We start from the raw sequence: 25,758 nt of genomic DNA, 5'->3' as shown, positions 1-25,758 counted from the left end.
CGTGAACAAACTTTGGTACATCACGGGTGAAGGTTGCGGTCAAGTTTCATTGAAATTGTGTGTGTAGTTTCAGAGAAGAGAGCAAATACCTACTTTTTGGGGGGGTCAAACATGGACCCAATTTGAACCCGTTAGACCCCGTTAGACCACAATATATGTATTTTTTAAAAATTTTGTAATGTCGTAAACAAACCTGAGTTCCAACATACGAAATATCACTTTCGCCAAGTTTGGTCAAAATCCCATCAGCGGTTTTGGAGAAGTTGCAAGTGTTTACAGACTTCCGGACGGACAAAAGCCCCCAGGAACTACTTTCCAGGTGAGCTAAAAATATACCAAAATGAGAACGGCATTCGGTACAGCGCTTACCTCTGCAAGACAGAACAGTTTACCTTTTCTATCCCACTGATAGGCCGGATCTGCATCCGGACTTTAACCGAAATCTAAACGGCTTGTTCTCGTCACTTACCCAACTCTTCCACCACGTTTCATCTGAATCCATCCACAACTTTTTGAAGAATCATGCTATATATCGTTTTGGCCCATTTCTCAATGGTAAAGAATCTAGGCATCTATACAAAAAGCTACATATATCGAAGGGTTTCTAATGGAACACCTCACCGCTATTAGAACATTAAAATTGCATCAGATGTGGCAATAAATGTGATTTGTTGCTCCAAGCTTGCGGACTTGATGACAGAAGATGCCATTTGCATTTTTGCTGCCTTTATCCCTACCTCGTTTAGAATCCTGTGTGGGCATGGTCAACTTGCGGGTTGTTTTTTTAAGCTCCTGGAGATGACAATGCAACTCCTTTATACTTTAATTCATTACATTATACAATACTTTATATATTGATTTAAATCTCATGTCATTCATTTCAGTCTCTTTATACTTAAAAAAATAGTTTGTTAACCTTGTATTCATCTTTATGTGATGTCCCATAACATGTCGCGGTCCCGTGGTGATCATACAGAGGCCAGAAAAGAAGCCCAGCCTGTTGAAAGCGATGATTAATACGTATTATGCAGCATTACTTCATGGTGCTAGCTACAAAGTCATCCACGTCGTCCTGTCTTTCGCAAGCCCACAGATTCTCAAGTGAGTGACAAGACACATGCTCAATGGACCAGAATAGCTGGTACTCAATTTTATTCATTTCCTTGAAGCGAGTGTCGTTGAAGCTGAAGGGTAAGGTGTATGCTGCATGTGTGAGAAGTGTTATGATTTATGGGAGCAAGACATGGGTAATGAACGGAGAGCAGCAACGAAGGTTGGAAAGGGTGGAAATGCGAATGGTTCGACGGATGTGCGGAGTATCGTTGAGAGAGAGGAAGACAAATGATGAATTGCGAAAGATGATGGGAATAGAGCCTGTGATGCATGTTGTGAAGAGGAACAGGTTGAGATGGTTTGGTCATGCGTTGAGGAAGGATGAAAGTGACTGGTTGTGAAGAGTGATGGAAATGAATGTAGAAGGAAGTAGAGGACGGGGAAGACCGAGAAAGACTTGGCGAAAGATGGTGGAAGAAGAAATGCGGGCAAGGGGGTTAACAAGGAGAGATGCAGAAAATAGGGCAAAATGGAGAAGATTGTCATGGGGACCGCAAGGCTAACTTGCTCTCGCAGGGAAAATGGCCTTAAAATGCATGTTGTGTTGTTGTTGTACTTGAAGGTCTTAAGGCAGGGCCTGTAGAACGCTCAGGTGTTTTATTTTCTGTTGCTACCTGTTCTTGATAGTAATACATTTGGGTTCTTGTCCACAGGTTGATGATATCGTTTACCACAGACCTAAGTATTCCAGAATGGCGAGGGTACTTTTATGCAGTGCTTATGATGGCATCAGCCATCCTGCAGAGCCTGTTACTGCAGCAGTATTTTCATCACAGTTTAGGCCTGGGCATGAATATCCACACGACCATCATGGGAGCGGTCTACAAAAAGGTACAAACAGCCTCTGGAGATGGAATGGCTCGTTTGGCATCATTTAGGATGCATGGCTTTCTTGGCGTTTCCTTGATAGAAACTTGAAGCTGATTTGTGACAGGATGATGTGCTTATTACCACTTTGAGAAGTTAGCACAAATGGAACTGCAGTTTTTTACGGCGTAGCCCATAGGGCAATGCCATGTAGAACCGCGTTTCTGTCCGTATGTCCCCCACAGATGTACACCAATCAGAGCTGAGGATTTGGTCACATGACAGGGGGACAGTGTTAAGTAACCATTACAGTTGCATATTTTATTAAAAGGAAATATAATGACCTGTGGCACGTTTTGGGGTCACAGCAGATGTCGAAAGGTAGGTAGGAGGTTTCAGAAATTCCTCAATACAATTATGATTTTGAAATGTGATCGGCACGGATCTTGCTCACGAATCCGGAAGTTAACAGATGACGGTACGATGGTTTGATAAATATATCTATACAATTGCGATTTAACATTATATGTTGATATATTAATACCATCTTACTATAATTCACCAAATGTCCGTCTGTCCGTTCGAAGGTACCGCAAAAATGGCTCAACCGATCGCAACGATATTTTGGGTGGGTATTCCTGGGAGTAAAATAGGCTATATTGTTTTTCCAATTTTTTTTTCCAAGTTTTCCAATTTTCCATTTTTTCCAAACACGATGGAATAATATTTACCGACATGAACAGTGATGTGGCTTTTATTGAAATTCTACAAATACTGTTTAGATTTTGATGAGAATTATGAACTTGCCGCGAATGTGGAAGTGGACATATGACGGCAATGCACGGGTTTGATAATATCCCAATAAAACCGTCATTCTATCGTAATGTTAAATCGTTAAACGTTAATCCTGTTAATCGTTTTGTTGAAGTATCAATTGATGATTGGAATTGAGTGACTACAAGTACGATTTTGAATCCGTAATTGTATCCACCCAACCGTACGGAACTTCACATCAGCATTTAAATATTTGTTTGTCACGAATTTTGTTAAAAGTTTATTTTTTATCTTAATGTTATTTCATTTGTGATTGGAGTTATGCTGTTGGGAATGAAAATGGAGATAGCGAGTTCAAGTGAATGACGAAATGCCGTGACGGTTACTCCTTTCTGAACGTGAATTCGTGGATCGCCATATGCAGATTCGCCATTGACTGGGTATAGAACAAACGAACCAATGAGTATGTTTTTCATGGAAGTCCTTCACGAACTTGCTGTTCATGTCTGATATGCGACTGAAGGTGCTACAGGAATGTGGAATTTATTGGTTTCATGCTTTAGCATTCGCCGTTTCTGCATTGTCTGTTTGCTTCTGGCCTCCCACACGTGCGTAGCACGGGTACCTCACTAGTTGTATTAATTTGTGATTGGAATGATTGATGATGCTGTTTGGAACGAAAATATAGAGAGATTGAGTTTAAAGCAGAATGAGGAAATGACGTGAGGGTTTCCATCCGTGACATTCGCGGATTCCCCATTTGCAGTTTCGCCTTGACTGGATAGAGCAACATTCAGACGTTTTTTGTGCAAGTCATTCACGAATGTGCTGTCAATGCCTGACGTTCAACTGAAGGTGGCACAGGAATGTGGAATTTATTGGTTCATTGTTTGCCATTCGCTGTGTTTTTACCCAAGTCATTCACGAACCTGATGTCCATGCCTGAAGACAAAAAAAAACTAATACTTACATTATTTGTTAACTGGTATCTTCCCACCCAAGTCATATTATCCTTTTCATCTAAAGTATCAAACAAGCACGGATACGCCGTTGTTGAGACTATCGGTCTTTTTTTGTATGTATCCAAAGTCGAGGCTCGTAGAGGAGCTACATCAAAAAATGGACCAGGACGCTACAGAACAAAAGGAACAGCAGAAAGAAAGGGTGAAACACAACAACAGCACGGTTAAGGGACAAAATAGATGGGACTTGGACAAATAAGGGGTGTCGTGTATTGAAGAATGAGGGGTAGTGGGGGATGCATGTGGTGGACAAGATGGATACAGAAGCAAATACTCAGGAAGGGGAAATTGGAAAGTTTTCGGGGGGGGGGGGGGGTGGGGGGGGGTGTAGAAAAGATCAAGGTTTTGGATGAGTGATGATGTGAGATGGTGGTGAACAGATAGCTGTCTTCAATATCTGGAGGCAAGAGGAGCAAAGCTTTCCCAAGATGTGACAGGTAGGATGCAGGGGCTAAATTGTGATTTCATACACCAGAGGAATAACCTGAGTTTGCTGAGACACCATCTTCCCCTTTGGGGCGGACATCTTTACAAGTTTGATCTTCCCAGGACAGGTCTCGACGATAACAGTGATGCCAAGAAGCTCCAGCAACTGACGCTCTGTGAATGTATGGATAGGACAGACGATTGTGAGTTTTGAGATACGGTATAATCCTGCCTTGGAGATACTGTGACATGAGACTGGTTTAGGTCGAAGTACATTTTCCTTGTGCTTGGTTTCCCAAGGAGATGTAAAGGGAATTCAAATTAATTTGAAAAAGCACTAGTTCTAGAACATTACTTTGAGGAAGACCAAGGGAATAAGCCATCGCTGAACAATACGCTGCTGCTCGCACTTGGGAAGTATGATATTGGTTTACCATTACACTTTTGAAAAAAAAAAAAATCAGTTATCTTCGACTATAGAAGAAAAAAAACACTCGATAGTGCCGAAGCCTTTTAAAATTAATGACAGTTATATACAAGTTATATACAAGTTATGTACAAGTACACATTCGCATAAATACAAAACAATCACCAGACATTTGAACACAAATAAATCAAACAATTCCGGAAATGTACGAAGTTGGTAGTACGGCTTCTTCTTCTTCCTGATCGGCAACACACTTCACTCAGAAACGTGATGAACAACACATTCACTCACCAGCATATATATGAACCCCCTTCCTCTCCTGCCCCTCCCTTCCCTTTCCCCTCCCCTCCCCCTCCACTTCTCCCCCATTCCCCCCTCACCCACCCTCCCCCTCCCCCTCCCCCTCCTCCTCCCCCGCCCGGCAACGCTGGGTCTTTCTGCTAGTTTATGATAAGTGAATGGGAGAAGATTAATGACATCATGTTTGCAGTGATCGTTTCTATTGTTTTATCAATAATGGGGAGAGGGTTGACCTGTTAGTAGATGATAATATAATTAACACTACCTGCACTTTAAGACCACTCACCTCCAAGCTGTCTCACCTGGGTTCAAATCCCCACCCACCTATAAATGGTCATACAGGTGTTTCACAGGCAGGGCGATTCACCAATGTGTGTGCTGTCCCCTCGGATGGATGTTAAACAGGCTTCCTGTCTGCTGGAATTGGTTGATAAATGGTAAAGATCCCACGGTGTCCTTCACGAAGAGTAGGCGAGCTATCGCCGGCACCATGAACAAATTCTTGCCATGACCTACATAGGGCACTTGCAACAGCGGCATGCCCTCATCCAGGGATGGTGCCCTAGTACCTTGTGCTGCATATGAAAGAAGAAGAAGAAGCTGCACTTGGTGAGAAGGGAAAGGACGTGGGGTGGTGGGATGGGGGCTTGTTATCTCTTATAATAGCCGTAGATGATTCTGTCTGTTGGACGTCTGTCTGGGGGTGTGGCTTACTCGGTTTGCAGAGTAGCTCCACCCATAGCTCCACCCATTCTGGGAGAGGCTTCATATAAACAAATATCCACCATTTTATTAACTCGCATAGCTTTGAGGCCTGTTTTGTAGGCCCGTGGTGTCTTGCTCTCTCTCTCCGTTTTATTTCAAATCAAATTCGATATATCATTTCATTTTTCACAGTCGCTAACATAGTTTTAGACTCGGTTGAAAAAAAACGGGAAGAAAATCCGATGAAAGTTGCCGTTTATAGAACGAAATGAATTCTCAAAGGCCTGTAACTTCAAGGCCATTGAGTCTCTCACGCCTTTATCTTCAATCTAACACCATCTGATTTCATTTTTATCGATGGTTTTAGACTCGGTGTCAGCAATAATTGAGAACATTCCACACACGCGGGAAAATGCAGATATATTTTTTTAAATCGCGTCATGATGTATCATACACCGCCCAACATGACACCGACAGCAACGTGTCGACATATATTAAAAATTCGCTTTTGCTTTTCCGTTAAGATATATTACTTTTTCGTTTGATGACAGTCGTCACAAAAACGTCAACAATGATGCCGACATATATTTCTTCGTTTTATTTCATTCATCATTATTATCCGGAAGTAAAATATGTTTCAGGAAATTACCGAGAGATATTTCTTCGTTTTTTTTAATTAGTTATGTGCGCAAACACTTTAAATCGGTTTATTTGAAATCTTTAATTTTCAACAATATAATTTACTTGCCATTTATCATTTGATGATTACGAGACACTTCCTCTTGAGGATCGTGACAATTCATGCGCTGCGTGGAAACTTCTATTTCCAAAATGAATGAGACGATCGATGAAGAACGCAGACTTGAACAGGATGTAGCAAGAAAACGAATGAGACGGGCGAACGAGTCCATCGACGAACGTCAATGCAAACTTGAACATGATGGAGCAAGAAAAAGAACGAGACGGGAGAAAAACGAGAGAAACGAGACTGGGAAAAGCCGATTGGAGAGGAGTGTGAGGCGCGATTGGAGAGTGTGAGGCGCGATTGGAGAGGAGTGCGAGGCGCGATTGGAGAGGAGTGCGAGGCGCGATTGGAGAGGAGTGCGAGGCGCGATTGGAGAGGAGTGCGAGGCGCGATTGGAGAGGAGTGCGAGGCGCGATTGGAGAGGAGTGCGAGGCGCGATTGGAGAGGAGTGCGAGGCGCGATTGGAGAGGAGTGCGAGGCGCGATTGGAGAGGAGTGCGAGGCGCGATTGGAGAGGAGTGCGAGGCGCGATTGGAGAGGAGTGCGAGGCGCGATTGGAGAGGAGTGCGAGGCGCGATTGGAGAGGAGTGCGAGGCGCGATTGGAGAGGAGTGCGAGGCGCGATTGGAGAGGAGTGCGAGGCGCGATTGGAGAGGAGTGCGAGGCGCGATTGGAGAGGAGTGCGAGGCGCGATTGGAGAGGAGTGCGAGGCGCGATTGGAGAGGAGTGCGAGGCGCGATTGGAGAGGAGTGCGAGGCGCGATTGGAGAGGAGTGCGAGGCGCGATTGGAGAGGAGTGCGAGGCGCGATTGGAGAGGAGTGCGAGGCGCGATTGGAGAGGAGTGCGAGGCGCGATTGGAGAGGAGTGCGAGGCGCGACTGGAGAGGAGTGCGAGGCGCGACTGGAGAGGAGTGCGAGGCGCGACTGGAGAGGAGTGCGAGGGGCGACTGGAGAGGAGTGCGAGGGGCGACTGGAGAGGAGTGCGAGGCGCGACTGGAGAGGAGTGCGAGGCGCGACTGGAGAGGAGTGCGAGGCGCGACTGGAGAGGAGTGCGAGGCGCGACTGGAGAGGAGTGCGAGGCGCGACTGGAGAGGAGTGCGAGGCGCGACTGGAGAGGAGTGCGAGGCGCGACTGGAGAGGAGTGCGAGGCGCGACTGGAGAGGAGTGCGAGGCGCGACTGGAGAGGAGTGCGAGGCGCGACTGGAGAGGAGTGCGAGGCGCGACTGGAGAGGAGTGCGAGGAGTGCGAGGGATTGGAGAGGAGAGGAGTGCGAGGGATTGGAGAGGAGAGGAGTGCGAGGGATTGGAGAGGAGAGGAGTGCGAGGGATTGGAGAGGAGAGGAGTGCGAGGGATTGGAGAGGAGAGGAGTGCGAGGGATTGGAGAGGAGAGGAGTGCGAGGGATTGGAGAGGAGAGGAGTGCGAGGGATTGGAGAGGAGAGGAGTGCGAGGGATTGGAGAGGAGAGGAGTGCGAGGGATTGGAGAGGAGAGGAGTGCGAGGGATTGGAGAGGAGAGGAGTGCGAGGGATTGGAGAGGAGAGGAGTGCGAGGGATTGGAGAGGAGAGGAGTGCGAGGGATTGGAGAGGAGAGGAGTGCGAGGGATTGGAGAGGAGAGGAGAGGAGTGCGAGGGATTGGAGAGGAGAGGAGAGGAGTGCGAGGGATTGGAGAGGAGAGGAGAGGAGTGCAAGGGATTGGAGAGGAGAGGAGAGGAGTGCGAGGGATTGGAGAGGAGAGGAGAGGAGTGCGAGGGATTGGAGAGGAGTGGAGAGGAGTGCGAGGGATTGGAGAGGAGTGTGAAGGAGTGCGAGGGATTGGAGAGGAGTGTGAGGGATTGGATTGGAGAGGAGAGGAGTGTGAGGGATTGGAGAGGAGTGTGAGGGATTGTGAGGGATTGGAGAGGAGTGTGAGGGATTGGATTGGAGAGGAGAGGAGAGGAGTGTGAGGGATTGGAGAGGAGTGTGAGGGATTGGATTGGAGAGGAGAGGAGAGGAGTGTGAGGGATTGGATTGGAGAGGAGAGGAGAGGAGTGTGAGGGATTGGAGAGGAGAGGAGAGGAGTGTGAGGGATTGGAGAGGAGAGGAGAGGAGTGTGAGGGATTGGAGAGGAGAGGAGAGGAGTGTGAGGGATTGGATTGGAGAGGAGAGGAGAGGAGAGGAGTGTGAGGGATTGGATTGGAGAGGAGAGGAGAGGAGTGTGAGGGATTGGAGAGGAGAGGAGAGGAGTGTGAGGGATTGGAGAGGAGAGGAGAGGAGTGTGAGGGATTGGAGAGGAGAGGAGTGTGAGGGATTGGAGAGGAGAGGAGAGGAGTGTGAGGGTTTGGAGAGGAGAGGAGAGGAGTGTGAGGGTTTGGAGAGGAGAGGAGAGGAGTGTGAGGGTTTGGAGAGGAGAGGAGAGGAGTGTGAGGGTTTGGAGAGGAGAGGAGAGGAGTGTGAGGGATTGGAGAGGAGAGGAGAGGAGTGTGAGGGATTGGAGAGGAGAGGAGAGGAGTGTGGGGGATTGGAGAGGAGAGGAGAGGAGTGTGGGGGATTGGAGAGGAGAGGAGAGAAGTGTGGGGGATTGGAGAGGAGAGGAGAGGAGTGTGGGGGATTGGAGAGGAGAGGAGTGTGAGGGATTGGAGAGGAGAGGAGTGTGAGGGATTGGAGAGGAGAGGAGTGTGAGGGATTGGAGAGGAGAGGAGTGTGAGGGATTGGAGAGGAGAGGAGTGTGAGGGATTGGAGAGGAGAGGAGTGTGAGGGATTGGAGAGGAGTGTGAGGGATTGGAGAGGAGAGGAGTGTGAGGGATTGGAGAGGAGAGGAGTGTGAGGGATTGGAGAGGAGAGGAGTGTGAGGGATTGGAGAGGAGAGGAGTGTGAGGGATTGGAGAGGAGAGGAGTGTGAGGGATTGGAGAGGAGTGTAGTGCTAGGTGGAGAGAGGAGAGTGTCAGGTGGAGAGAGGGATAGATTTAATATGACTGCCTGATCGTATCTGTGTAGAAGACAACATTTCTTTAGCAGAGGCTGTTTTCGGTAATTTGAACGAAATCCATTCAAACTATGATGCGCTGGCACAACGAGCCGTGTTGTGTCCAAAGAATGAATCCACATTTGTGATCAACGATGAGATACTGGATGCATTTCCTGGGGAAGAAAAGACGTACTTCAGCGTTGATTCCATTGTCTGTGATGACCCTGAAGAGGCACTAAAAAATTATCCTATGGAATTCCTAAATCAATTAACTCCTGGAATGCCATTGCACAAACTTCGTCTCCAAGATGGTGCTGTCATCATGTTACTCTGTAACTTTGATCCGAAACAGGGACTGTGCAATGGTGCAAGATTGGTTGTTAAAAGATTGTTGCCAAACATAATAGACGGAGAAATAATTTCTGGCAGTCACAAAGAAACACGCACATTTATACCCAGGATTAGTATTGCACCTTCCGATACAACACTACCATTCATACTCAAACGCCATCAATTTCCAGTTCGTGTGGCATTCTTTCTCAATAAACAAGAGTCAAGGTCAAACATTACACAAAGTTGGGATTTACTTACCAGAACCCGTCTTCAGCCATGGCCAATTATATGTTGCATTGTCGCGTGCTAAACGATTTGAGGATGTCAAGGTAAAGGTAGTCAGTAATGACCAACAGGGAAAAATTGATGGCCACAGTGGAATCTTCACCCGTAATGTTGTTTACCCGGAGGTCCTGCAGTGACACCATTCAGGCAACAAAAGGAGGGCACGAAGGAAAATAGTTAATTACTCCGACACATTTAGTTGCGGTGATTGAAAAATCACCGGACCATTGTTGCTGTTTTGATGCTTTTTACTGCTGTTTTGATGCTTTTTACTGCTGTTTTGATGCTTTTTCACTGCTGTTTTTTCACTGCTGTTCTGATGCTTTTTCACTGCTGTTTTGATGCTTTTTCACTGCTGTTTTGATGCTTTTTCACTGCTGTTTTGACGCTTTCCACTGTTGTTTTGATAGTGTTTTGATGCTTTTTCACTGCTGTTTTGATGCTGTTTCACAGCTGTTCTGATGCTTTTTTGCCGTTTTTTTAAATATAAAAATTTCATTTCAAAAAAAAAAATTCCAAAAAAATCTCACAATGATGACATATAATTCACTGAAAACGTTGAAGCAACCGCATAATATTACGGTGATGTTTAACTCTGAGTGAGAATAGTTCTAAATTTTAAAAACTTTCTTCTGATATTTGTGATTTCTTTCAAACAAACTGTATTTCCCATCTACACGGGCATGTATTCCTATTAACGTTATGTAAAGTACATAAATTGTGTGGATTACATCATTTGTGGATGTGATCAATTGCCCGGAACCATTTTATATAACTGAATGTGCAGGTGCAGCATCTAACTCAATATGTCGAAATGTCACACACATCCATGCCCGTGGGATTCCCACGGGTGACCCCGCTAGTGTTTATATAATACAGGTAAATTGGTCCAAATGATCTTTACCTGTGCATTAGGACTGTCCGATGTTTTGTGCACTTTCACGTCGTCTTAAAGCTTTGTTAGAAAAGGCGTTTGACTTGTCTAAAGGTCACAACATTATCGATGGTTCTTTATTAAACCTGGAGTCATTAATTTAACTTATTTGTCTTCATTAGCAAGATGTTAAACATAAAAAGGAAATCGGATTTCTCCGTGATATCCTGACTGACGAAATAGTGCAGGGATCGTGGTCAATACCTGTGATTCTCTGGTCTTTCGCAGGCATTGGTGATGTCCAGTGCAGCGCACCGGGCCTCCACGATGGGTGAAGTTGTGAATCTCATGTCAACAGATGCACAGCATTTCATGGATGTGGCAGCCAACATACAGCTCATCTGGGCATCACCTCTGCAAATAATACTTGCATTGATCTTTCTCTGGATCGAGCTGGGTCCATCGGTCCTTGCAGGCTTGGCTGTAATGATCCTGCTTATCCCAATCAATGCTCTCCTCGCAAATAAGTCTCGTGGGTTCCAGGCAAGATTTTTGACTCCACTCAATTACACCGATATTGGTCATAATAGAAGGTTGCAGCATTCGTAGTGGTATTCAGAAAGAATTTGTCAGAAGTACTTGAATAACCATCATTATATTATGTGCTGGTAAAAGGCCCGTCAAAAATGATGGGTTGGAATGGTTTATTCGACGGTGCAGCCTCGTGAGCGTGCCAAAGTCTGAAGCCTCGGCCTAGTGTCAGGTGTGCTTAAAACCTCTTCATTTATGAGATATCCTATGGATGTAAATGAACACTCGTTTTACTCTTTAGGTGTTGCACATCACATGCAGCTAATTTCACCTCCCTGTACCTTGTATTTATTATTATTTATTTTAAAAAAACCCACTTCTGTACACCGCCCCTGAGGATCAGTTTGCAAGCCACCATCTACACTTCCAATAGAAGAGACATAATTACTCATTTATGGAAAATGTTTTTCGAGTTTTATCTTCAAAAATAGACCGTAGTGAACACACATTCATGGTAATAGATTGGCCTTCAAAACCTGCCCTTATGAAAGGGGCCAGACATCTGTACAAACACACAAACTGACAGTGTTTTATACAGCAGATATGACACCTTGTTTGGCTCCAACTATCTCTGGACGTGATGTCCTGTGACCTTTTTGGGGGATGGAGGTGGGACATTAAGGACAGAGTTGTACACCATGCAATCACAGAACTTAGATGATTCTGGATTCAGATCTTCACCAAAATCGAATCGATTCGTCACTGTCACATACCCAAACTGTCCACCAAATTTTGTTCGAATCTGTCCATAACTTTTATAACTATTTGAGACATCCTGCACAGACAGAAAAAACAAACACAAATGGGGGTGAACACATAACTGTCGTCCACCTTCGGTGGGAGGGAAGTTGGAGGGGGGGGGGGGGGTAGGGGAGGGGTAAAAATAGGTACTTATTTAAGGGACACACTGTATAACCAACAACACACACAACGTGCATTTTAAGGCCATTTTCCCTGCTAGAGCGGGGGTTAGCCTTGCGGTCCCCATGACAATCTTCTCCATCTTGCCCTATTTTCTGCATCTCACCTTGTTAACCCCCTTGCCCGCATTTCTTCTTCCACCATCTTTCGCCAAGTCTTTCTCGGTCTTCCCCGTCCTCTACTTCCTTCTACATTCATTTCTGTCACTCTTCTCAACCAGTCACTTTCATCCTTCCTCAACACATGACCAAACCATCTCAACCTGTTCCTCTTCACAGCATCAATCACAGGCTCTATTCCCATCATATTTCGCAATTCATCATTTGTCTTCCTCTCTCTCAACGATACTCCACACATCCATCGAACCATTCGCATTTCCACCCTTTCCAACCTTCATTGCTGCTGTTCATTACCCATGTCTCGCTCCCATAAATCATAACACTTCTCACACAGGCAGCATACACCTTTCCCTTCAGCTTCAACGACACTCCCCTCCTTATCAGCATGCCACTCAGTTCCCGAAACTTCTTCCATGCACATCTCACTCCAGCAACCGTTGCCGAGTCTGATCCACCTTCTCCATTCAGCATGTCTCCGAGGTAGCAAAATGCTTTCATACCTTCCAGCTTCACGCCGTCTCCAAGATCCAACTCAACATTTCCTCCATCTGCAGCTCCCTCTGTGCACACCTTACATTTGAATGTAGCTGCCACACTGGTTAATGTGTAGCTGCCACCTCTCAGACCACTACATTTTTGATGAACCCACTGAGCGCACATTGTACATTGAATGGAGTTAACTCCGACACCCTTCCTGCATACAGCACAGGGCCACTTCCCAGTTCTTTCCACCTCACCACATGCTTTACCACTTGTCATCACCTTCTTCTTTCCGATTTTCACCTTCAGACCTTTTGTCTCCATACATTCCTTCCACTTGTTCATCTTTTCCTTCAGTCCATCCACACTTTGCGCAATCAACACCAGATCATCTGCATACAACAACTCCCACGGTAAACCCTCCTTTACGTTCCGAGCCAGCACCTCCATCACAGCTACAAATAGTCGTGGACCTAGTACCGACCCCTGATGCACTCCCACCTTTACCTCAAACTCACCACTGTTCCCGTCCTTCGTCCTTACAGCTGTGCGCGCTCTTTTGTACATTGCCATCACTACTATGATCAACCATTCCTCCACTCCTAACTTCCTCAATGCCCATGTCAATACTTCGCATGGAACCCAATCGAATGCTTTCTCCAGATCAACAAGCCCAAGAAACACCTTCCTCCTCTTCTCCATGTACTTCTCCTGCAACTGCCTCACAATAAAGAGTGCGTCTGTCGTTCCTCGTCCTGACATAAATCCAAACTGCATTTCGTCGATCTTCACCTTCTTCCTTATCCTCCTCTCCAACACCCTTTCCAATACCTTCATTCCATGCTCAAATAACTTTATCGCTCGGTACGAGCCACACTCCAGAGGGTCACCTTTCCCCTTCTATAGTATAGAGCAGGGGTCAGCAACCTTTTTGACATGAAGTGCCAGTTTGAAATGTTCTTGTTAATTAGTGTGCCATATCAACATTAAGTTTAACATTAAGTTTAATTATGACACTGTGGCGGACACAAAAGCCCACTGGCGTGGTGACATCATTCCACGCACCAAGTGGGCGGTGGCCACGCCCGAGGGGTAGGCGTGGCCTCATGATATACACCGGGCGACCAGCCCGGAGGAGTTCAGTGTTACAGTGTAGTCTTACAATAAAGACGTTTATATGTTACCGCTTGTCCGCTTCCTCCTTGCTCACAAGCAGCGCGCGTAACGCCGCGCTTTACTGGTGACCCTCGACGTTGGATCTGCCGTAGCGATCCTTCCGAACACGACGCCATTGCAATGGCCAACGACAAGGCAATGGCGATTAAACTTCCCGAATTTTGGGAGGCCCAGGCCGAAGTCTGGTTCGTTCAAGCCGAAGCCCAATTTCAGCTTCGGCGCCTCACCAACGACGACCTGCGCTACTGCCATGTCGTCGCCTCCCTCGGGCCCGGCACGGCCGCTCGAGTTGTGTCCGTCCTTCGCCACCCACCGGACGGCCACAAGTACGAGGCACTCAAGCGGCTACTCCTAGCCACGTTCGGCCTCACGGACGACGCACGGGCCGATCGCCTCCTGGATCTCCCCGAGCTCGGTGAGACGCGCCCGTCGGTCCGAATGGACCATATGCTGTCACTGTTGGGCGACGAAGCCCCCGGTTCGCTATTCCGGGCGCTTTTCCGTCGCCAACTTCCAGCGCAGGTTCGCCTCGCGTTGGCCGGGACCGGGCTAACGGAACCCCGAGCATTGGCGGCCGAGGCGGACAAGTACTTCGCCGCTTCGGACACGCGGGCGAGCGTTGGCGTGGCCGTCACGGCCTTCGACGCTGATGTTCCACAGCATCATCTTCTACAGCACGCTGATGTTCCACAGCATCATCTTCTACAGCACGCTGATGTTCCACAGCATCATCTTCTACAGCACGCTGATGTTCCACAGCATCATCTTCTACAGCACGCTGTGGTTCAGCAGCATGCTGATACGCACCTCGTGAACGCCGCCACGCCCCGCCCACCGCCGCGGCGAAAACCGCCACCGCGGGGAAACCCGTCGACTCCACCGGCCTGGCGGAGCCAGCCGCGCTCCTCCAGCTCCACCACCTGGTGCTGGTTCCACGCCAAGTTCGGCCACGAAGCTCGGCGGTGTCATCCGCCGTGCTCCTTCAACGGGTCGGGAAACGCCCGGGCCGGCGCTCAATTGTGGCGATGAGCGCCGGCCGTTCGAGCAGCCTGCTGTTCATAACGGACACCTTCTCCGGGCGCCGTTACCTGTGCGACACGGGAGCACAGGTGAGTGTCATTCCCGCCGGCACGTCAGACAAGCACGCCGCGGGTGGGGGCCCCGCGCTGCTTGCCGCGAACGGGACGCCCATCCGTACGTACGGAAAACGCTGCCTCTCTCTGCGGTTTGGAGGGCAGGTTTTCCGATGGACGTTCGTCACCGCCGACGTGCCCATGGCACTGCTTGGCGCGGACTTCCTGTGCGCTAATGGGCTCCTGGTCGACGTCAAGCGCAGACGGCTTGTCCAGGCCGAGACGTTCAGCTCGCTCGCATGTGCGTTGCCCAGCTCAACGAGCGGCTTGCCAAGCGGCTTGCCGAACGATTCGGTTCCGGCCACGTTGGTCTGTACGCTTCTGGCAGCGGACGCATTCACCCGCCTCCTCGCCGGCTTCCCGGCCCTCACGCGGCCCACCTTCTCGGCGGGGGCCGTCAAGCACGGGGTGGCCCATCACATCCCCACCGTCGGGCCACCGGTCTACGCCCGGGCACGCCGCCTCGAGCCGACGAAGCTGGCGGTGGCAAAAGCGGAGTTCGCTACCCTGGAGCGACTCGGCATCGTTCGGCGCTCAGAGAGCGCTTGGGCGTCGCCGCTGCACATCGTGCCGAAGCCCGGCGGGGGATGGCGACCGTGCGGGGACTATCGCCGTCTCAATGACGCCACGACTCCCGACCGCTACCCCGTCCCCCACATTCAGGACTTTTCCGCCCGTTTGGCGGGCAGGTCCTTCTTCTCGAAGGTGGACCTCATACGCGGCTACCATCAGGTCCCCGTCAGGCCGGAGGACGTCCCGAAGACGGCGGTCATCACGCCATTCGGACTCTTCGAGTTCCTGCGCATGCCCTTCGGTCTGAAGAATGCGGCTCAGGCGTTCCAGCGACTGATGGACAGCGTCCTGCGCGACTTGGATTTTGTCTACGTCTACCTGGACGATATCCTCGTCGCCAGCGCGTCCCGCGAAGAGCACCTACGCCACCTCCGCACGCTCTTCGAACGCCTGGGCCAGCATGGCCTGATTGTGAACCCCGCAAAGTGCCGGTTCGGCGCCGCCACAATCGATTTTCTGGGGCACCGTGTCACCAGGCACGGAGCCGTCCCCCTGCCGGCCAAGGTGGAGGCGGTGAAGGGGTTTCCGCGCCCCCGCACGATCAGAGGGCTGCAGGAGTTCCTGGGCATGGTGAACTTTTACCATCGGTTCCTGCCCCGTATCGCCCAGCTCCTGCGCCCCTTGCACGAAGCTCTCCGAGGTAAGCCGGGCAAAGACGACGTTACCTGGACCGAGCAGATGGACACGGCGTTCACGGGCGCGAAGCTCGCCTTGGCTAACGCCACCATGCTCGCGCACCCGGCGCCCGATGCACCGATCGCCCTCACCACCGATGCCTCGGACTACGCGGTGGGCGCGGTGCACGAGCAATGGGTGCGTGGAGCTTGGCAACCGCTGGCGTTCTTTAGCCGGCAGCTTCGCCCGCCCGAACGCCGTTACAGTACCTTCGACCGCGAGTTGCTCGGACTTCACTTGGCGGTCAGGCACTTCCGCCATCTGCTCGAGGGCCGGGCGTTCACTGCCTTCGTCGACCACAAGCCGCTGATCTTCGCGATGGGCAAGGTCACCGAGCCGTGGTCGGCCCGGCAGCAGCGTCACCTCTCGGCCGTGTCCGAGTACACGACGGACATCCAGCACGTCGCGGGGAAGGACAACCCGGTTGCGGATTGCCTTTCCCGGGCCGTCGCCCACGCAGTCCACCTCGGCATCGACTATGCCCGGATGGCAGCGGACCAGGCCGCTGACCCCGACGTCCAGGCCTTGCGGACCGCCGTCACGGGCCTCCGCGTCACCGAGGTGCCGTTCGACGGCGCGGGCAGGGCCCTCTTGTGCGACGTCTCCCTCGGGCGTCCTCGCCCCATTGTGCCCGCGGGCTGGCAGCGCCAGGTGTTTGACGCCATCCACGGCCTGTCCCACCCGGGCGCGAGGGCCTCCCAAAGGCTGATCGCTGACAAGTTCGTCTGGCATGGCCTCCGGAAGGCCGTCCGCGGCTGGGCCAGGACATGCCTCGCGTGCCAGCGCGCCAAGGTGCACCGGCACACCCAGGCCCCGTTGGCCCCGTTCACGGTGCCGGAACGCCGGTTTGACCACGTCCACGTGGACCTGGTGGGACCTCTGCCCCCCTCGCGGGGTTTCACCCACGTCCTCACCATGGTGGACCGCACCACCCGGTGGCCGGAGGCCGTGCCCTTGGCGTCGACAACGGCGGCCGATGTCGCGCAGGCTTTCATCGCCACCTGGGTCGCCCGGTTCGGCGCCCCCTCAGACATCTCATCCGACCGCGGCCCCCAGTTCACCTCGGAGCTCTGGGGGGCGGTTGCGCAGGGGCTCGGGGTCCGGCTGCACCGAACCACGACCTACCACCCCCAGGCTAACGGCCTGTGTGAGCGATTTCACCGCTCATTGAAGGCCGCGCTCCGGGCCACCCTCCGCGACGGCGGCTGGGTCGACAGGCTCCCCTGGGTCCTGCTGGGCCTCCGGACGGCACCCAAGGAGGACCTGCGCGCATCCGCGGCGGAGTTGGTCTTCGGGCAACCGCTGCGGGTGCCGGGCGAGTTCCTCCCCGACTCCACGGCACCATGGTCCGCGGCACAGCAGCGCTCCGCTCTGCAAGAGACCGCCCAGAGGTTCGCCCCGGTGCCAACGGCATGCCACGGGCACCCACCGACGCACGTCGCCCCAGAGCTTCGCACGGCGGAGTACGTCTTCGTCCGCCACGATGCCCATCGGACACCACTGCGGCCCCCGTACGACGGGCCTTTCCGCGTGCTGGAGACCGGGGCGAAGCACTTCACCCTGGACATCGGCGGTACTCCTGACCGCGTTTCGGTAGACCGCCTCAAGCCGGCCCACCTCGATGTGGACCATCCACCACCAGTGGCCCGACCCCCACGTCAGGGCCGCCCTCCTGCGGGCAGACCCCCGGCACCGCCCAGCCCCGCCGCCACGGCGCCCCCCGGTCCTGCACCCATCCCAGGGGCAGCCAGGGGCATCCCACCTGGTATCCCTGCACCCCGGACGCCGCCGATCGCCAGGGGGCGCTTCGGCCGGGTCATTCGACTGCCCCACAAACTGGCCCTCCAGGTGCGCGGGAATTCTGGGGGGGCGCGTGTGGCGGACACAAAAGCCCACTGGCGTGGTGACATCATTCCACGCACCAAGTGGGCGGTGGCCACGCCCGAGGGGTAGGCGTGGCCTCATGATATACACCGGGCGACCAGCCCGGAGGAGTTCAGTGTTACAGTGTAGTCTTACAATAAAGACGTTTATATGTTACCGCTTGTCCGCTTCCTCCTTGCTCACAAGCAGCGCGCGTAACGCCGCGCTTTAACACCACATCAAAAAAATATTTCCAACAGACATGGAATTTTATTCCATCCATATAGGCTGCATGCATAGCAACAACATTTTAAAGAAACATTTATCTCTCATAAATCAGGACATTGTAATGATCATTTTATCATTGTAAAATTTGTTCCCAATGAGGTTACAAATTATTATATGCATGGACCCCATTTCAAAACACTGCTTTCAGAAACTCATTTACAAAGTATTGCATTGGAAACAAATGTCAAAAATCTTTGATTTCATCTTTCATCTTTCATAAATCATCCTTGATTATTATTCCAGTAAAATAATTTGGAATTGGAATGGTGACTCTGCTCTGATCCATCTACCTCATCACCCTGCACCATCACACCGGAATACTGTTATAGTGCAACACGCACAACAGCCATTGGCTGTTCAAGAGGCGATTTGGCATGCAGCGGAGAGGGCACTGCTTTCGCCAGTGTGCCAATGATTACGCTGCCGTGTGCCAATGGTGGCACGCGTGCCTAAGGTTGCCGACCCCTGGTATAGAGGGACGAGGGTACTCAGTTCCCAAACACTGGAATGCGGCCTTCTTTCACCACCAGATTGCAGGTCTCTGTCATTCTCTTCACACCCCAATTTCCCGCTGCCTTCAACATATCTCCCACATCTCCTGTCGGCCCTCCCGCTTTTCGACTCCATTGCTTTTATCGCTTCCTCAACTTCCTTCTCAGTTATCTTCTCTGCCGGTCCTAAAACTGGGTTATTCTCTATGTTGCCATCCCATTCATTCTCTGTATTCAACAGCATTTACATATATCTTTTCCATATTCCTTTAATTCCATCTGGGTCCACAACGATTTGTCCCACTTCATCCTTCAAGCAACTCACCCCCATCACATCACACCTCTCTTTTGCTATCTGCTTTGCAATCCTGAATACTGCTCTCTAACCCTCTTCCGAATCCAAGCGTTCTCCGAACATTTTCCTACATGCCTCCTGCGCCTTTGCTACCTCTTTCTTTGCAGCCTTCTTGGCTGCCTTATAATTTTCATGCTCTGCTGTTTCTGCTCCCGTACCCTTCGCCTTCTGCCACTCCTTGAACTTCTTCCTCTTCTCGTCAATCCTCTTTCCAACTTCATCATCCCACCACCATGTTTCCGAGTGCCTCGGTGGTGCTTTTGTCCATCCACATGCCTCACCAACAGCTCCCAACAGACTAGCTTTCATTGACCTCCAACCACTTTCAAGCTCAACCACATCATCCTCTACCCTACTCAGCCTCTCTTTTAATGCCTCCCTTTCTGTCACCTCTTTCAACCTCCACACCTTCATTCTCGGTTGGTACTTCACCCGCCGAGCTCTCCTCGCACCTTTCACCCTTATGTTGCAGACAACCAAGTGGTGCTGTGAAACAGCCTCCTCCCCCGGGATCACGTTTGTGTCCCGGAGGTGCCCCTTATCTCGCCTATGCACCATCAGGTAGTCAAAGATTGGCGTCGACCCACCTGACGTGTATGTAACAAGCTTATTATCCTCTTTCTGGAACTGAGTATTACAAATCAACAAATCAGCTCCATCAGCAAACTCCAAAATCCTTTCACCTTCTCCATTTCTCACACAATATCTGTAACCCCCATGAACCTCCTCAAAACCGTCCATACTCCTTCCCACATGTCCATTTAGGTCTCCTCCTACCACAACAACTTCCTCATCTTTCACATTTTCCATCAACTTCCCTATTGCACACAAAAATGTGTCCTTATCTTCATCGCTCCGACCAACCTGCGGAGCATATCCCGAGACGATGTTCACCAAGAGCTTTCCAATCATCATTTTCACAATCATCAACCTATCACTCACTCTTGTCACACTCACCACACTGTCTTCAAACTCCTCAGAAAACAGGCCACCAACACCATTCACGCCCTCCGGGCACCCTTGCCACACAAACTTGTATTTCTGTCCCTGCCTACCCTTCACCATTCTCACACCACTTCCCTTCCATCTCGTCTCTTGCACACAACATATGTCCACTCTTCTTCTGATCAATACTTCCACCACTTCTCCTGATCTCCCTGTCATTGTCCCTACATTCCATGTCCCAAACCTCAGAAACCGATCTCCACTTCGGGCTGTACCCTGCCCAAATGTAGTTGTAATTGTCATGGTTCTATTTTTTTTGAGGCAATGTTTTTATGGCCGGATGCCCTTCCTGACGCCAACCCTCGCCGTCGCCTCTTACGACATGCAGGGATACGGTGTACCTATTCTAAACCAGGGTACACACCGGGATGTTCGATGTTGGATGTTGGACCGGGATGTTCGAACATCCTCCAATGTTCAATGTTTTTAAGGTTGTCCAAAGTGGGATTACCACAATTCCTTTCTTCCCAATTTTTCCCACCTGTGAACTCACCTCCATGTATTTCTCCAGTCTTGATTTTTACCTCGATCTTGTAAGGTAAAGTTCAATGGCATTTCATATCATCTCTGATTTCTGCTCATCTTTTCCATGTGCACTTAGTCCACCTGCATATGCCATGTTCACCTGGTCTCCAAACTCTAAAATTTCCCAACGTTGAGGAATTTGTATAGGCAAGCCCATCATATCCCATTGCATACACCGGTAATCCTAATAAGATGCAGTTTTTTGGGGGATGCTGATAATGACAGTGTTAAGGTAACTCGTTTACATATCACAAGATGGGAGGTATTGGGAACATCGTGTTTAACATTTGTCCCTCCTCCTCCCCCAGGTAAAGAACATGGAAATCAAAGATGAAAGAATCAAAATGATGAATGAGATATTGAACGGTATCAAGGTAAAATATTTTGGTTGTTCGTCGAGGGGAAAATGTTATTGGAGAGATTGAAGAAGTTGGTTCCACAGTACATTAAAATTGTGCCGTTTCTAAATCTCATCACTTGCTATTTTCCAACCTGACTGTCAGATCCTCAAACTGTACGCATGGGAGCCTTCCTTTGGAGAACAGGTCACGAGTGTTCGGAATGCGGAGCTGGACGTCATGCGTAGCTACAACTACCTCAACTCGGTCTCCATCTTTTTCTTCACCTGTGCCCCTTTCTTGGTTAGACTTTATAATTCCTGTTGTTGACAAATATCACTCAATTTAAGGCCAATCAGGTGACGTTTCACTGTCAAATGTACACATCTCAAAAAGCTAAAATTTTGCAAAAGATTTGTTTCAATTGTTCTCTGAAATGCACGAGAATACGAAACGACATACGGTGTTTTAAATTCTAAACTGTTCATGTTTGGATTCACGTGACAAATTTTTTTCACCTCTGGCAGGTATCTTTAGCCAGCTTCGGCGTCTACTTAGCAGTGGACCCAAATAACATTCTGGATGCACAAAAGGCCTTCACTTCAATCTCCCTCTTCAACATCCTGCGCTTCCCATTGGCTGTGCTGCCCATCATCATCTCTTACCTCGTGCAGGTCTTGTCCCACATCCCTTTTCTCTTCTTTCTTTAACGTTTGCATACAGCAGAAAAGGAAGATGTCATTTATAAATATTTGGCAACACTAGCAACGCCCCTTGAAAACAAGTTGAGGATGAGGTGTTCGGGTTACCCTAACCTGACCTGAACATCATTAAAGGAAACTAGAGACATCTCCGTAATGGCGTCTCTATAAAAAATGAGGGCAAAAACAATGTGCATGTCACGTCGACACAAAACGGATGGAAACCCATTAGTAACAACAAATTAATATGATAAATGTTTTGACACCTGATACCAGGGTGGAATAAATGTGTGCACGCCAAGGAGATATGCAAGCAGGTAATGAATCCTAATGAGTTCATTAAATGCTGACTTGTAGGAACGAAATGATCGCATGCGCACCCTTTGCGACAGAAAATCAGGTTCAGGGATATGGAGCTGGGTAAGATTTCGATTATGCAATTTGCTTCGGCTGAATGTAACGGGGTAACCTAATACAGAGGGACTTTCCTCACAACAACACCACATACAAGGCTTTCATCCACAGCGCAATGGAATACTGCTCTCCCCTCTGGGCCGGTGCTCCTGCCTCACATCAAGCTCGGCTTCACGCTGCAGAAACCAAAGCTTTTAGAATCATTGGAATCTACCGCGATGAAGGTAACTCCGAGGGCTTTTCACTTGCTCACCGCAGGCAGGTTGGTGGTCTTTCTGTCTTCTACCGACTCCTCTCCGGCCTTGCTCCCCCAGCTCTCTCTCTGTGCTCTGTCCCCCAAATATTCCTACAGGTCGCACAAGATCTGCCAGCAACCCTCTTATGGTTAAATTGCCAAAATTAAGACTCTATTCACCTTCACTCTTTCATTCCTCTTTTATCCTGCCTCTGGAACAAACTACCTCACTCTCTTCAATCCCACTCCTCCTCCAGGTCTTTAAAACAGCTGTTCATCACCATCTCTTATCTTTCCCCATCCAAAACCTTGATCTTTTCTACCCCCGTTAATTCACCCCAGATCCACTTTTTTTGAAATACCGACTTCTTTCCTGGAAGTCCTAGCAGTATCCATGTTTTTTACCTCTCCCACCACACCACCCCCTTCCAACGCCTCCTCCCCCCAAGCCCTCAAACTCCCACAGATCTCCTGATGTCCATGCTCTCAAATGTTGTACTTGTGTGTGTCGTGAAAATCAAGCGCAGACACGACTTTCCTCTGGGTAGGCTTTAATATCATTTAGATCGGCAATATCTCCTGTAACAATACATGCAACAATAGGCATTAAATCAGAGCATTCAAGCACAGCAAAGGTAGCTTCGATATAACGATGGTTAACGCAGCGCAGCATTTGGGGGCGTACATACCATTCAACTACTGGATAATGTCACAGTGAGTCCCGCCTAAGTGTCCGCACGCCCCGAGTGTCCCGGGTCTTATAGACGGCCCCTTTCGTGGCGAGCACCCCCTGGGTTCACCTTGGTATAATTTCACTACATTCTCCCCGTCGTTAAAACTATACTACCGCTCGGCAGTTCGCAGGCAAGCATCAGCAATAAATGAAAGGGTTACGTCAATCCACGTCAGTCGGTCCACCCGTAGCGGTCGGGGCGGCGAACCTCCCTGCCAGTTCGTGTTCGGAATCTACCAGGCACGGCGTCCCCTAGCCCGGAGTCCCCCGCGTCGGAATAGCCGCCGGAGGTTGGAGTCGGAGGGGGCGCCCCTGCGCCTTCGGGCACGGGAGCGGGGGACGACGGGAGTAACAGTGGTAGTTCCATAGGGGAAGCTTCGATAGAGTCCATAGACTCGTAGACGGGTTCGTCGATATCCCTGTCGTCGTCCCCACATGGGGCGAGATGGCGTACGGAGACAGTAGACTCGCGGCCATCCGCCGTTAACACGCGGGCATGCTCGGGATTAGCCTGGAGGACCTGCACCTTGTCAACAAGGGGGTCGTACTTGCTAGTGCGAACCGCTCGTTTGAGATAGGCGGGCCCCGGTTCAGCGAGCCAGCTGGGTAAAGACTGGATACTGCCGGAGCTTCTAGGGTGGTGGAACAGTCGTTCGTGAGGAGTCTGGTTGGTGGCAGTACATAGGAGAGCCCGGATCGAGTTTAGAGCAGCAGGCAGCGACCACGCCCATTTATCGAGGCCTCGGCCGAGGGTCCGAAGGCTTAGCATGACGGCCCGCCATATAATCCCATTAAAGCGTTCGATCTGTCCATTAGCTTGGGGCCGGTACAGGGTGGTGTAGCTCGAAGCGACATTATTTTGGAGCAAGTAGCCCTTCACTTCCTGGGACAGGAACACCGCACCCCGATCGGTATGCACGTAGGCCGGATACCCGAACATAGAAAACAAATTCTGCAGGCACCGAATAACCGTGGCAGCCGACATATCCCCGCACGTGTAAGCAAAGGGGAATCGGGAATACTCATCGACGATAGTGAGCAGATAGCGAGAGTTGCTCGACATTGGCAGCGGCCCTTTGAAGTCCATCGCCAAGCGCTCCCACGGTCTAGTAGCCCTAACGAGTGTCCCCAGGGGGGGGCTATAAAAACGCGGTTTGAGTTCCGCACAGACCGCGCAATCACGGCAGATGCGGCGGATGTCCTCCATCGAGTACGGCAGATTGCCCGCGCGCACAAAATGCACGAAGCACGTTACCCCGGGATGACACATAGTGCTGTGCAAAGTGCGCAGCCCCTCCAAAGATACGACCCCCGCGCAAGTGGCCGGCCTCGATAAGGCGTCAGCGACCAGGTTATCCTTCCCCGGGCGGTATTTGATGGTGTAGCAGAAGTCGGCGAGTTCGATACGCCAACGGGTGATTTTCTCATTCTTAATGCGCTGAGCATGTAAGGTGTCGTACATAAACGCAACACTCTGTTGGTCCGTGATAATTTGGAAACTCCGCCCAAGCAAATACGAACGCCATCGCCGAATAGATTCGACGATCGCGTACGCTTCCTTTTCGACGGACGAATGCCTCCGCTCGGCGGAGGTGAGAGTCCGCGAGAAGAAAGCCACAGGGCGGCCTCCTTGGGAGAGAGTCGCCGCTATCGCATGATCCGAGGCATCACTCTCCAAAACGAAAGAGGCACTCTCGTCAATCGTTGCGACAGCGGCGCCAGCAATGTCGACTTTAAGGCCCTCGAAGGCCGCCAGGGCGGCCGGGCCCATGGGGAAAGTGTCGCAGGCCACGAGGGGGCGGAGCTTAGCGGAGAAATTTTGCACCCACTTCGAGTAGTGGGCGAACAGCCCTAGAGCGCGTTTCAGCGCAGCCCGATCGCTAGGCGGAGCCATATCGAGCAAAGGGCGCAGACGCTCCTTATCCGGAGAGACGGAGCCATGGGTCACGGTGTACCCCAGAAGGTCTACCGTGCGTAGAGAGTATTGACACTTCGCCTCATTCATGGTTAAGCGATATTTCCGCGCGACCTCGAGGAAGCGTTTTAGATTAGCGTCGTGATGCGCCTGGTCGTACCCACAAACCGTAAGATTGTCCAGATAGACAAAGACATCTGTCAAATGCTCCTTCGCAACGAGGTCATCCATAGCTCTCTGAAAACAAGCGACGCCGTTCGTTACCCCAAAAGGAAGTCTCGTGAACTGGTACAACCGCTGACCCGATTCAAAGGCTGTAAAGACGCGATCAGCCCTAGAGATGGGGACTTGATGATACGCACTACGTAGATCGAGAGTGCTATAAACGGAATACAGGGCCACCTGGCGAACCAGGGCGTCCATCCCCGGTAATGGGTAGGCATCCAGCTGTGTAAAGCGATTAATCGTTTGCAA

General features: G+C 50.4%; 1 protein-coding gene across 1 annotated transcript in view; it reads left to right on the top strand.

Moving 5' to 3' along the window:
- Window positions 1–25,758, top strand: part of LOC137438238 (ATP-binding cassette sub-family C member 2-like) — a 124,770-nt gene that overhangs the window by 304 nt on the left and 98,708 nt on the right. Inside the window, exons 2-7 of the mRNA XM_078766457.1 lie at window positions 977–1,101; window positions 1,767–1,944; window positions 11,042–11,296; window positions 21,257–21,322; window positions 21,452–21,589; window positions 21,814–21,960. Coding sequence (XP_078622583.1) covers window positions 977–1,101; window positions 1,767–1,944; window positions 11,042–11,296; window positions 21,257–21,322; window positions 21,452–21,589; window positions 21,814–21,960 — 909 coding nt within the window. The remainder of the gene's footprint in view (window positions 1–976; window positions 1,102–1,766; window positions 1,945–11,041; window positions 11,297–21,256; window positions 21,323–21,451; window positions 21,590–21,813; window positions 21,961–25,758) is intronic.

Source organism: Myxine glutinosa, chromosome 12, assembly GCF_964187855.1.
Source record: "Myxine glutinosa chromosome 12, kmMyxGlut1.1, whole genome shotgun sequence".
Lineage (NCBI taxonomy): Eukaryota > Metazoa > Chordata > Myxini > Myxiniformes > Myxinidae > Myxine > Myxine glutinosa.
The sequence above is the reverse complement of the archived record's forward strand: the minus strand, read 5'-3'. Positions and strand labels throughout refer to the sequence as shown.